Consider the following 13,412-nt stretch of genomic DNA (forward strand, 5'->3'; position numbering starts at 1 on the left):
AGAAGAATTTTCTGTAATGTATACCCAATGATGAGTTATATCAAAATTATTTCAGTGTCTCAAGTTCACAATAATACATGGATTTTGTTATGAAGTCAGGTCCTGGGAGCCATCCCTGAGCTTCTCTGTGCTCAAGGTTAGTGCTTTATCACTGCCCAGGCTGGCTTCGAACCCCGATCCTCAGATCTCAGCTTCCTAAGTAGTTAGGATTATAGGCATGGCTCACCTGTGCCTGGCTAGAAACTTCACATATATAATTAACTTCCTCAATTGTGCTAGAAAACTTCAGCTCTTTCTAGAGTAACTGAGCAAATACCCTCAGCATTGCTAAAGAGAGGAAGCCTTCTCAGATCTCTGACTGATAGGCTTCCTGTGATATGAGCAAACAGCAATATGGTATTGTGTTTCTAGACTGGGTAGAGAGTAGAGCTTGCGCTCCCTTATTCCCACCTGTCTGCACACCTCCCATGGCCATTCTCCACCTTCCCCAACCCCAGACACACAGATGATGTAGTATTGCAGTTTTAGAATTGCCAGATCCTGGAGGAGGTTAAGAAACTAGGAAAAGGTGCCAAAACCATGATTTCATAAGGGTTGACTTGAGATTGAGTCAGCTTTCTTTAGCGTCTTAAAATCATGTTTTATGAAATTTTATTTTATAAAAAAAGGATGTTTGAATGTCTTGGATCCTGAATAACACCAGTTATAGATCTTTAAGTCTAATAAGCAAATGCCAGCATAAGAGGTTTGCAATTAGTGTTTTTCTTTGTTGTTGTTTGTTTTGTTTGTCTAAAAGAACAGAGTTACTTGAGAGATAGCTAGAATTGTTTCCTTGAGGATTTGTTTATAAAATCTACCTTAAAGAGTCCTGACTTTAGCCGGGCGCTGGTGGCTCACGCCTGTAATCCTAGCTACTCAGGAGGCTGAGATCTGAGGATCGTGGTTCAAAGCCAGCCCGGGCAGGAGAGACCGTGAGACTCCTGTCTCCAATAAACCACCAGAAAACCGGAAGTGGTGCTGTAGCTCAAGTGGTAGAGTGCTTGCCTTGAGCTGAAGAGCTGAGGGACAGCGCCCAGGCCCAGAGTTCAAGCCCCACGGCCGACCAAAAAAAAAAGAGTCCTGACTTTAAAACAATGTCCATATAGTTTGATTTAAATTGCCATGATACAAAAAGTGCTAAGTATTTCTGGGATAAATCAACAAAATTTTGGAATTCAGTGACTTTCAATGTGAATTTTTATATTTCAAATTTTCTCAAGAAACTTAATTTTTAAAATGAAAAATATTTTAGGAATTACCTAACATAAGTTATACACCATTATGTGTAACATGTACATGTCCTTTTCATTATTTTGTTAGTCATGGGGCTTGAACTCTAGGCCATTTCTGCTCAAGGCTAGGGCTCTACCACTTTGAGCCACAGAGCCACTTCAGTTTTTCTGATACTGTTTGGAAATAAGAGTTTCCTGCCCAGGCTGGCTTCGAACTATGATCCTCAAATCTCAGCCTCCTGAGTTCCTATGATGACAGACATGAGCCACTAGCACTTGGCACATGCTTTTTTATTTTTAACTAATGGAGAATAGTACATGCAGAGTGTGTTGGTACTTAAATTATACTTAAGAATGCAAGGTGTTAATTGTATTTAAATATGTATGCAGGTATTTATAACCATATTTAAATGCTGATCAAACATGACTATAATGAATATTTTAATAGATGGTGTAAGTGTAGAAGGCATTTCTACTGATATAGCTTCCTGATTAGTGAAGTATTTCCATAATAGCTGATCATTTTGTCTATTTGGGTATATGAGAGTGCTAGAAAGTTATATTTCTCCATACTTAAATATGTTCACCACCATACTGCTGACTATTCTCTATGCCTCATTGGCAAAAAGGATTAGATGGATGATGGAGAAACACATCCTTGTTTGGAAACAAAACCAGTTTGATTGTATGTGGTTTACTGACTTCTATAACATGCCAAAGTTACTAACTGTGAACTCCCTTAATCATCAGTGAGTAAGTAGAATGGTAAACACTGAGGAACAAAATTGAGTAAAGATAAAATGCAAAGTGAGCAAGAGATTTTTCTTTGCTTTTATCAGTATTACAGAGAATTACACCAGGAGAGAAAGAGATGTGGGAAATGTTGACTTTAGAATTGGGGAGCTGTATCTTGTGTTTTGGCTTTTAGCAAATGCCGAGTGAACTCCTCCTGGTTCTCAAGAAGGAAAAACTGAATTTAGCAACCCAGCTTGTTGGGAAGAGAACAGGGCAAGAAGCAGAGCATAAACTGAAGGCTAAAGGTCAGTGTCAGAAAGCTGTTTTACCAGATATTGTTCAGAAAATCACTGAGCTATCCAAAGATTAGTGCAAAGGGAGATTAGTAGAATTAGCAGAATAGGAAAAAAAAATTAAGTCTAATGATAAAACCTAGGGAGTAAAAAAAGAAGGAATAAAGCACAACTTCCAATTAAAAATGTATGTATGTATGATGTATGTATGTATGTATTTGTTTATTGTGAAGGTAATGTATAGAGGGATGTAGTTCCATAAGCCAGATAATGAATACATTTCTTTTTCAACAGTGTCATCTCTTCCGCCTCTCTCTCACAGGTTTTCCCTCCCAGCCCCCTCCCCCACAAGTTATATAGTTCATTTTCAACATAGTGTCTGTTGAGTATCACTGCTGCGTGTGCTCACCTTTGTCTCACTATTTCTGTGCTCCCCCACACCCTCCCCCAAACAGATAAACTTACATCCAAGACAAAAGGAACAGAAATATATTTTTTAAGTGACAAAGAAGAAACAAAAGCAAAGTTTTTTTAAAGATGTAATTGAGACCCCTGTTTTTTTCCTTCTTGTCTGATTCCTATAAAAAATATATAAGAAAATTAAATAGATAAAAAATAAAATTCAATTTTTAGATGATCCCAGGTCTTAGATTTGGCGATATTTTGTTCTTCTAATGTTCCCTTTCTCCTTCTAAAAACTAGATTTTGTATAAGGAACTCAGTTTAAAAGAATATATTTCAATTTATATGAAAATGGAATAAAGTCATAAACTAACCAATTATCTAACAGGCCCTTTCCCTAAAAAGACTCCAGTTCTTTAAAAATACTTCATAAATGAAGATAATGATTCCAAAGCAAAATAGAATTTTAGAAATATATACCTTGATGTTAAGAATGCAATATAGAAAGGCAAACAGACATTTTCTAACCTTTAAAGTATACTTAACTCAAAGGTTTGCTTTCTCTAAAATGCCAGTTTACACCAAATTTGAATTACAGTCTATTATAGAAAGGTGTGCAACCATCTGTATACAAGAAGCAAAACTCACATTGTCATGTGTTTATGATGTTCTACATCGGCTTTTCAGCAATGTTGCATTTGGATATCCATAATAAATTTCTCAGTTTTCTCTTGTATCTTATACCAATGAACTTCTTAAAAAGATTTTATCAATGGGGAAAAATTCTAAGGTTGTGGTTTCTGAATACATACACACATGTACTAACAAAAATCAGCCTTTTAGAACAATAGCATTTCAAGAAGGAAATATGTTCATTTAAGTTTGCATCAAACCTAAAGTTATTTTGGAAGGGGGTAGTGTTTAGAAAATTCCTTATAACTTAGACTCTTCCACAATGAAGAGTAAAGCATTCTGTCACAAAAGCAGGGAAGATGAGACACAGGTCAGAGGGCATTGTAGAAACAAACAGCTGGACCAGTTTATTTAAACAGATCGAGGGATGGGGGAACTGACCTCCATTTGACTTATAGTGGGAGGAGCAAGAATTCCATTTTATTACTTTGCCTAGAAGGAAAATGTTTTTGTATCTGAATTCACCCCTGAAGCCATCTAAACACATGGCTCTGCTGTATGAAGCCTAATTCCAAAAAGAGATATTTGAAGTAGAGTGTGATGGTTAGAAATACATTAGGAAAAGTCAAATGTTGAGATGGTGTTACAATAAAAAAAAAAGGTTGGCTTGTTTTAGAAAATAAAATACCTTGTAATTTTCAGATAAAGATGTCTACCACTACCTCAGGTAATAATATAGGAATTGTAATTCAGTAGTATTCTCAGAACTTTCAGTGTTTTATATGTACTGATAATATTTTATTACACTGAATTTTTTAAAAGCATCAAAAATAGCATCTGTGTAGAGTTATCAGTGTAATCAAACAGTTTAGATAATGTGCATTTCTGTTTTAACTTTGTTTTATAAAGGATTCCTACCTTGATATCCACATAAGCTATGAGTTTCTTAAACTTGTGGTAGCCATTAAAAAAAATAATTTTTGCTACCCAAAGAGAAGCAAATAGCATTAAGAACATGTGGGTACTTAGCTGAGAGGCTGTGGTAAGGCTTCTGCCCTCTACGTGGAGGATCACAGGAGGCATGTAAAAAGTGTGATTAGTGTTGTCCCATGCAAACTTTTAAAGGAAACGGAGCAGAGAATAGCCCAATAGTAAGTAGTAAGTAATACCAGAAGGGCTTAACTTCTGGGATGCTTAAACCTGGGGAAAAGAAACCAGAAACTTAGAGGGCATGATGAGTATATTTAAATATTTAGAAGGGGGTTGGGTTCCAGCTATAATCCTAGCTAGTCAGGATGCTGAGATTTGAGGAAGCCAAACCCCCCTTTCCGCCCCCCCCCCAAAGTCCTTGAGGCTCTTATCTCCAATTAACCATCAGAAAACCAGAAATGGACCTGTGGCTCAAATGGTGGAGTTCTAGTTTTGAGCAGAAATGTTGAGGGACAGCTCCCAGGTCCTGAGTTCAAACCTCAAGACTGGTGCACGTGCGAGCGTGGGTATGTTTGTGCACGCGTGTGCACACACACACACACAAACATATGGAAGGCTAGCCTAAGAAACTGAGATTAGAATTGTGTAATTACCTCAAGGAGTTGTATTGTGGAAAGATTGGAGATGAATTAAGGCAGGGCTTTCTAACAGCTTTCCTTGTCCCAAGATGGAATGGAAGGCTAGTGAAATGCCATCAGAACAGCCCAGCAGAAGCAGTAGGTTGATGGGATAGTGTAGAGAGAACACTCACATCAGTGACCAACTTAGATGTTGTTACAGATCTTTCCAAAACTTTTCTATAATTTTTCTGTGAGTATATGGGTTGTATAGTCCTGGACCCAAACCTGAATCAGTTGCTTACTATGCGTTGGTCCATGGAAGTCTCCAAGTATGAGGGTAAAGAAAGCAAAATGAAATATCTATACATTGATTCAATGAATCTTTTTTAAAAAGCTTTGTCTCTGTCTATATACAAAAGCAGTGTAAGTCATCAAAATTCCCAATCTGGAAGATGTTCACAGTCATGCCTTTTCCTTGTTGCTCCCAGTGATAAGGGGCTCAAAACTAGCTAGTATTTTGATAGCAGTTTAGTCCAGAATGTTCTAGATGGGTAGCATAGCAGTGTTCATGCTCTGCTCCTGGCATTAGAAAGGAGCATACTCATGACTGTTTGCCAGCCATGTGTCAATTATTAATGCCTCTTTGGTAACATGTGATCTCAAGTCACTTAATTTCTCTGAGTCTTGGCTTTTCACCTGTTAAAAATGATTCTTCTTAACTCTAGGTAAGTAGTATGAATGATATTTTAAAATATTATTGTGCTTTAAAAGGGAGATAACAGTCACTCTCTTGTAAGAGCAGCATATGAACATTACCACATTTAAAGAGCTGAGGGGTTTGCTTTCTTACCTATGTTAGTTGCTATGAAAATTACTTTTGGGTTATGCAGGATATTAATATTAAGTAATTTTCTAATTGGTCATGCAGTGCAGGCAGCTAATGAAAAAGCAGATTTTTTTTCATTTTAATTGGTTATTTCACATGGTGTTACTGCTACACCTGTGCTTATAATGAGAATGGAGAATTAATCTAACCTTCTGCTCACATGATTCCAATTTTCATGGTTTATACAAGATAATGATAACCTGATTTGCAACACAATTTGTTGTAGATCTGTGTTTTAAATATTTTTATTAGCAGTTCAGGGACTTATATCAGAACTAATATAGATAGATAGATAGATAGATAGATAGATAGATAGATAGATATGCCAAAAAGTGTAAGCACCAATAGTGCATCTTTTAGTTAGATTCTAGGCTCATCATTTATTTTAATTACTTCTCAGATAATGAAAGGACATAAGAAAAGCTGGTGCTGGTGGCACCTGGCTACTCCAGAGGCTAAGATCTGAGGATCATGGTTCAGAGCCAGCCCAGGAAGGAAAGTCTGTGAGACTCTTATCTTCAATTAACCACAAGAAAACTGGAAGTGGCACTGTGGCTCAATGTGGTAGAGTGCTAGCCTTGAGCAAAAACAGCTCAGGGACAGTGCTCAGGTCCCAAGTTCAAGCCCCACAACTGACAAAAAAATACATAAGAAAATGCAGGATATTGGAAATTGAGAATCTTTAAAATGTCACAAAGCACTGTTCTTTCTTTCATTTTTCATTTTTCTGTGCGTGTGTGTGTGTGTGTGTGTGTGTGTGTGTGTGTGTGTGTGTGTGTGAGTGTGTTGGTCCTAGGGCCTGAATTTAGGGAATAGGTGATATTCCTGAGTTTTTTGTTCATAGCTGGATAGTACTCAACCACTTGAGCCACATCTCCACTTCTGGCTTTTGGGTTTTCTTTGACTGGAGGAGGTAAGAGTCTCTGGAACTTTACTGCTGGGGCTGGTTTCAAACTTCAGTCCTCAGATCTCAGCCTCTTGGAATCTCTCAGATTACGTATGTGAATCATGGACACCCAGTGGAAGCTGCCCTTATGTGTTCAATCATTTATTTTTAGGAAACTTTCCTCAAAGTGGGCAGCCATATAGACTTGAATTCATACTGGACTGTTGATCCTTTAATCATTAACAGTGCATTGTTAAACTTTTCATTCTAGTTTCTAGAATCCTGTTTAGTTTTGAATACACCAAATTTGAATTGGGAACTAAAAGCAATTTACTATTTCAAAATCTAATATGTCCTATATTTGATATGTAATTCTTATTAACAATACAAATGGATCCTAAGAGTTAGAATCTCTTGAGCATGGCTTTGGAGAGCCATATGTTAATATCCCAGTGACCTCATTATTTTTGGAAGGGGCTACAAAAATAATGATACCAAAAAAGTCTTATTAAGAACTTAAGTGTCTTAATAAGATGTTTATAAATTTTCAGTAGTAGCTGGACGAAACCAAGAGTGTAAGTTCATTTACTACATAGCTGTGACCTTGCCTTGACCTCACACTTTGCATAAAAAGAAAAAAAAAGCCACCTGAAGAAATCTCTACAAGGAGTACATTTCTCTGAAGTCCTCAGCAGTGTGAGTTTTAGTGGTGATAAACTCCAGACATTCTCTTACTTGATGGTGTGCTGCCATCCCTGTTCATTATCTTAATAGTGGGCATTAAAATAGAATTAGGTTTGTAAAAGGTAGGGGAGGTTTGGTTAAAGAATGGAGGGGGGCTGGAAGAATTCAGAGAGCTTGAGATTGAAATGTCACTAATTTGGAGAGGTAACAGATGCACTCATGAGCATCTCAGTTCCTCTACCAAATCCCCCCCCCCACCCTTTGCAATTGAAAAGAGTGGTGGCTAGCATTGTTTCCTGAAAACTCTGCTAATTCCCCCATGAAAAGATGAAATGGAAGTGTCCAACTGTGGTAAAACAGGCAAACATAAATCAACTCAGAAACCCCAAGCCTTGTATTCAAAGGTCACGGAGGTTATAGGTTTTGCAGTATGTGAAACAGGGCAGAGAAAGAAGGCAGTTCTATTCTGCCAGGATCTACCTTTTCCTCACTATGATTCATCTTTGCCTCTTCCTCCAGCTTTTGTGTTTCTTTTAAAAGGAATGAATAATGATTTGCTTTAATTTCTTGGTTACAGGTTTATTAATGCCCGGAGAAGAATAGTGCAGCCCATGATAGACCAGTCCAATCGAGCAGGCAAGTCCCCTATAGTGACTGTATTCAAGTCACGCAAGCGAAAACCATCCTCAAGCCATTCACCGGGAGGTCTGCTACCTGGTAAATAAACTGGGAGTGAGTACTAGGAGCGCCTGGCAATGAAAATTAAACCAGTTTCGTTTCATAACAACACTAATCAATTTAACATCATTACAAAACGTTTGGCAAAAGTAGGGGAGGAAAAAAGCCAATGGAGAAAAGTAACTCATAAATCATATACTCAGGTACAATATTCTTTGTACACATTCAATATATTAATGTTATTTTTTTCCCTGAGTTTGCCTTCCCAGCTCTTTCTGCTACTATGACCACTCCCTGGTGCATGGCTTGGTGTGGAATTGCTGTAAACTTTATTACCTGTCAAAAGGGCAAAGGGGTCAGGATCGCTTGTGGGACTCAGTAAAGTTCAAAGACATTCAATGAGGTAGAGCTTTTGTGTGCTTTAATAACCCAAGGCAGCTTACTTCTGAAGCAGCTTTTCATGTACAGTTAAAACATGAGATTCAGGTAGTCATATAAATACGCAATTCTTATTTCTCATGCCTTCTTAGTATGAACTTTTAAATTTAAAGATTAAATTTAGAGATTAAAACTAGATTTAAGTTTAGTTTTAAAATCCTGAACTTTACAATTTGTTTTTGTATTATAATATGCCAGGAAGGACAAGAAGAATATTTACTAGGGGAGTTATGGGTCTAAACTTATGAAAATATTTCATCTCTTAAGAGAGCACTGTTGAAAGCTATGTTAACATCAACATGAAGTCAATACACATTGGGTCACATTCCTGTAACTTTTTGCTTTCCATACTCCGAGGGACCCCCAGACTACAAAAAGTGAATAGATGTCTGTATCTTAGCTATTCTTTGAATGTAACATTTGTGTGTGCGTGTGTGTGCGTGCACATGTGTGTGCATGCGTGCACGCACGGGCCCTGGAGCTTTAACTCGGCCTGGGCTCTGTCTTTGAGGGTTTTTTTTTCCCTCAAGGCTAATATTCTACCACTTGAGCCACAGATTCACTTATGGCTTTTTGCTGATTAATTGGTAAGAAGAGTCTCAAGGACTTTCCTGCCCAGGCTGGCTTTGAACCATGATCCTCAGATCTCAGGTTTTTGAGTAGCAAGGATTACAGGCATGAGCCACCAGTGCCCAGCTTTGAACATAACATCTTAAAAGTCAAGCCACTGAGGCATATAAAACTGGTCTGAGAAGAATTAACTTGGAATGATTTTTTAAAAAGATATTGGTGTAGTATGTTCTCTCTGTCTTTCTCTGGTGTATTCTCTTAGTCTATCTCTGGCTATTTTCTTTCTCAATTGGAGTCTATCATTAAGAAGCTGTGTTCTGCACTTTTATAGTCAGTCAAGGAACCCCTTATAACCCTGATGGACAGCCAATGGGAGGTTTTGTAATGGACGGCCAGCAACACATGGGAATCAGAGCACCAGGTAAGACTTTGTTTTGCATTAGTTTCTCCAGTTTAACTCCAAGAGCGTTTAACTCCCCCTGCGTCCCCAGGACAGGTAAATCCACCTCACCCTTGCTGTATCTCAAGCTGCCTGTCTTGCCTTGCCTGCCATCTATGCATCTAAGTTACTGCAATGGGGAAGCCAGGATCTTTATGCGCTGAAGATCTCACTGTTTCTCAACCCTCTAGAACCTGGTTTTTTAAAGGGTCTTTTGGCACTATCTGTTGACTTTGCTCATTTTCTGGCCTCTTCTTGGATTTTTATCTCCCTTCTAGGACCTATGAGTGGAATGGGCATGAATATGGGCATGGAGGGGCAGTGGCACTACATGTAACCTTCATCTAGTTAACCAATCGCAAAGCCAGGGGGAAGTAAGTACAAATGGGGTCTTTGTTTTCACTTTGTCCTAGGAATATTTTTCCTCTTGCATTTTCTCATATTCTCCTTGCCCATAGCTTCATGCTTGTTCATTCCTTTCCATGAAAACTCCTCTTTCTGGCTTCCTTCATTTTTCTCCTTTGGTTTTGATCAGGCTTTTAAGCTTCTAAATTCGGTGTATGATGTACATTTATCCTGTGTGTTGCTATTGTACAGTACTGACCACATGACAAAACAAGAAACAGTCAGGCAGTGGGGGGAGTGGGTTGTCATAGCAACAGACTGATTTGCAAAATGTAAGCAGTCTGCAGCAGTGCAAGGAGAGGAAAGAGCATGTCCCCAAAGTGTCATAAATCTGTCTAACCGCAGTTGATGCATGAGTTACGTTGCTACACTAACCTGCAAGACACCGAAAAGCCAAACAGAGACTTCTTTTAGGTAAAATAAACACAAGCTTTACTTAGGGGTAAGTAAAGGCATATTTTTTAGCTTCAGTCAACTAAACTTTGATTTTTTTTCTTAGTTTATTCCTTTGTCTGTCCATCATAATGGGATTACGTGTGGCAATGGAAAAAGGGAGAATACAAAATAGAGGTGTGCGCAGCAGGCTGCAGGGCTTAGCCCAGGCTAATTGACTATATCCAAATTAAGTATGCCATCACTTGCAGTGTGACAAATGGATTTGACTTATTCAGTATACAAAAATAGAGATCATTAATGCAATCTTCAGTGGCAGGCCTAGTGAAGTGGGCCCAGGAAAACCGTCCCAGATTCTCACTCTTGCGTTTTCTTTTCTAAAAAGATAGCTTAGCAGTTCGAGTTCAAACAAGTAAAACTGTTTTGAACACCAGAGCTCTTGTTCACTTCCTAAATTACCCCCTAATAACATTGCTCCTGCTTTGTTTTTGAAATTAAAAGGGGTGATTTCAGAGTCTTGGTTGTGTCTCTACTTATATTAACGCACTATTTAAAATCACAGTGGAGGCCAAGGGTAATAATTCGTATGGGTTGGTCTTCTCTGGGTGAGAGTCAAATATAAGTTTAACAATTAGCTCTGAAAACATTCCATTGAGCTGGGGAATGCAACAGTCTTATTACCTCATCATGGAATTCTCTAGCTTAGTTAATTTAAATATTGTTTCTTAGTTTCTGGGTCAATTAAATTTAAATGATGTATTTTATGCTTCGTGACCAATTAAATTAATAGGTTATTACAAAAAATATTATCATCTTTTTTGATTAAAGAGCTGTGGGTACAGTATATTTTATAAGCAATTTTCATTAGTTCAAAAATGTTCCTTTAGGCTAGATTAAGCAGCCATTCATTGCTAGAGCCTGGAGACCTTATTCGAAGGTGTTCATCGTATTCACAGTGCACTATTACTTAGAACTAAAGCCAATTGAACCTACTTAGCAATAGCGTTATGCCTTTCACCCTTGATGATTATGGAGCTTATAGCTCTCAGAAACAATACACCTGTCAGTTTCCATCAACTATAGCAATCCATGCAGAAGACAAGAGGCCCCCTCAAAGCAGGAGGGGTATTGTTTTAGGTCCAATTTTTCTTATTGTTCTCAGAATCATTGTAAGGTGGACAGAGTTTTGTGAAGGTTTTCTCTCCCCACCCTCCCTCCCAGCTCTAAGAAACCATGTGGAAGGAATTTATTGATAACTCTTTTTAGTTTTTTTTTTACTTTTACAAGTGTAGGAGAATTCCCAAGTAATCATCCTTTGTGAGCCTGTCTAGTTGAGCTTTGTCTGAGATGTTTGGTGAGCAGAGCAGTATATTCTTGAGAGAGAATATTTTTTGGAGGGGAGGGGCAGACAAAGTGATTCTTTACACCAGATCTCTAATAACAGTTTTATCCCTGGAAATAACTAAGATCATGATAGGAGGACCCTAACAATGGTGGCAAAAATGTGAGTTTTCAGCATGATGTTTCTCCTTTCACTTTCTTCTACACAAACCAAAAGAATACTTTAAAAAGCCATGTTCCCCGAATCTCAATGTCCCCTGGCTTTCCTAGGATTGCCATAGCTACACCACACGATTGCTTTTTCATAATCTTTTCTTTTTGTTTCTTTCTTTTGAATTTCTACAGGGCTGCAAAGTATGCCAGGGGAGTATATAGCCCGGGGTGGTCCAATGGGTGTGAGTATGGGACAGCCAAGTTATACCCAACCCCAGATGCCCCCCCATCCTGCTCAGCTGCGTCATGCGCCCCCCATGCATACGTACATTCCTGGACACCCTCACCACCCAACAGTGATGATGCATGGAGGACCGCCCCACCCTGGAATGCCAATGTCAGCATCAAGCCCCACGGTTCTTAATACAGGAGACCCAACAATGAGTGGACAAGTCATGGACATTCATGCTCAGTAGCTTAAGGGAATATGCATTGTCTGCAATGGTGACTGATTTCAAATCATGTTTTTTTCTGCAATGACTGTGGAGTTCCTTTCTTGGCATCTACTTTGGACCAAGGAGCATCCCTAATTCTTCATAGGGACTCTTAAAAAAAGCAGGAAATACCAACGGAAGTCAATTTGGGGGACATGCGAAATAACTATATAAGACATTAAAAGAACAAAGAGTGAAATATTGTAAATGCTATTATACTGTTATCCATATTACGTTGTTTCTTATAGATTTTTTAAAAAAAAATGTGAAATTTTTCCACACTATGTGTGTTGTTTCCATAGCTCTTCACTTCCTCCAGAAGCCTCCTTACATTAAAAAGCCTTACAGTTATCCTGCAAGGGACAGGAAGGTCTGATTTGCAGGATTTTTAGAGCATTAAAATAACTATCAGGCGGAAGAATCTGTCTTCCTGCCTAGGATTTCAGCCATGCGCACGCTCTCTTTCTCTCTCTCTCTTTCTCTCTCTCTCTCTCTCTCTCTTTCTCTTTCTCTCTTTTCCTCTCTCTCCCTCTCTCTAGCCTGGGGCTTGAATTTGCATGTCTAATTCATTTACTCACCATATTTGAATTGGCCTGAACAGATGTAAATCGGGAAGGATGGGAAAAACTGCAGTCATCAACAATGATTAATCAGCTGTTGCAGGCAGTGTTTAAGGAGACTGGTAGGAGGAGGCATGGAAACCAAAAGGCCGTGTGTTTAGAAGCCTAATTGTCACATCAACCATCATTGTCCTCATGCAACAACAACCACCACCTTATACATCACTTCCTGTTTTATGCAGCTCAAAAACATAGACTGAAGATTTATTTTTAATATGTTGACTTTATTTCTGAGCAAAGCATCGGTCATGTGTGTATTTTTCCATAGTCCCACCTTGGAGCATTTATGTAGACATTGTAAATAAATTTTGTGCAAAAAGGACTGGAAAAAATGAACTGTATTATTGCAATTTTTTTTTGTAAAAGTAGCAGTTTGGTATGAGTTGGCATGCATACAAGATTTACTAAGTGGGATAAGCTAATTATACTTTTTGTTGTCGATAAACAAATGCTTGTTGATAGCCTTTTTCTATCAAGAAACCAAGGAGCTAATTATTAATAACAATCATTGCACACTGAGTCTTAGTGTTTCTGACGGGAA

General features: G+C 38.3%; 1 protein-coding gene across 4 annotated transcripts in view; it reads left to right on the top strand.

Annotated features, from left to right (window-relative positions):
- Positions 1-13,193, top strand: part of Meis1 (Meis homeobox 1) — a 146,152-nt gene extending 132,959 nt beyond the window's left edge. For 2 of the 4 annotated variants that reach the window (XM_013022568.1, XM_013022567.1), the window contains 3 exons: positions 7,918-7,976; positions 9,358-9,447; positions 11,950-13,193. In XM_013022568.1, coding sequence (XP_012878022.1) covers positions 7,918-7,976; positions 9,358-9,447; positions 11,950-12,233 — 433 coding nt within the window. In that variant the 3' untranslated portion in view covers positions 12,234-13,193. Of the gene's footprint in view, positions 1-7,917; positions 7,977-9,357; positions 9,448-9,743; positions 9,840-11,949 lie in introns of all 4 variants that reach the window. The other 2 variants (XM_013022570.1, XM_013022569.1) reach the window with 2 other exon arrangements.
- The last annotated feature ends 219 nt before the right edge of the window (positions 13,194-13,412 follow it).

Source organism: Dipodomys ordii, unplaced genomic scaffold (genome assembly GCF_000151885.1).
Source record: "Dipodomys ordii isolate 6190 unplaced genomic scaffold, Dord_2.0 Scaffold63, whole genome shotgun sequence".
Classification (NCBI taxonomy): Eukaryota; Metazoa; Chordata; class Mammalia; order Rodentia; family Heteromyidae; genus Dipodomys; species Dipodomys ordii.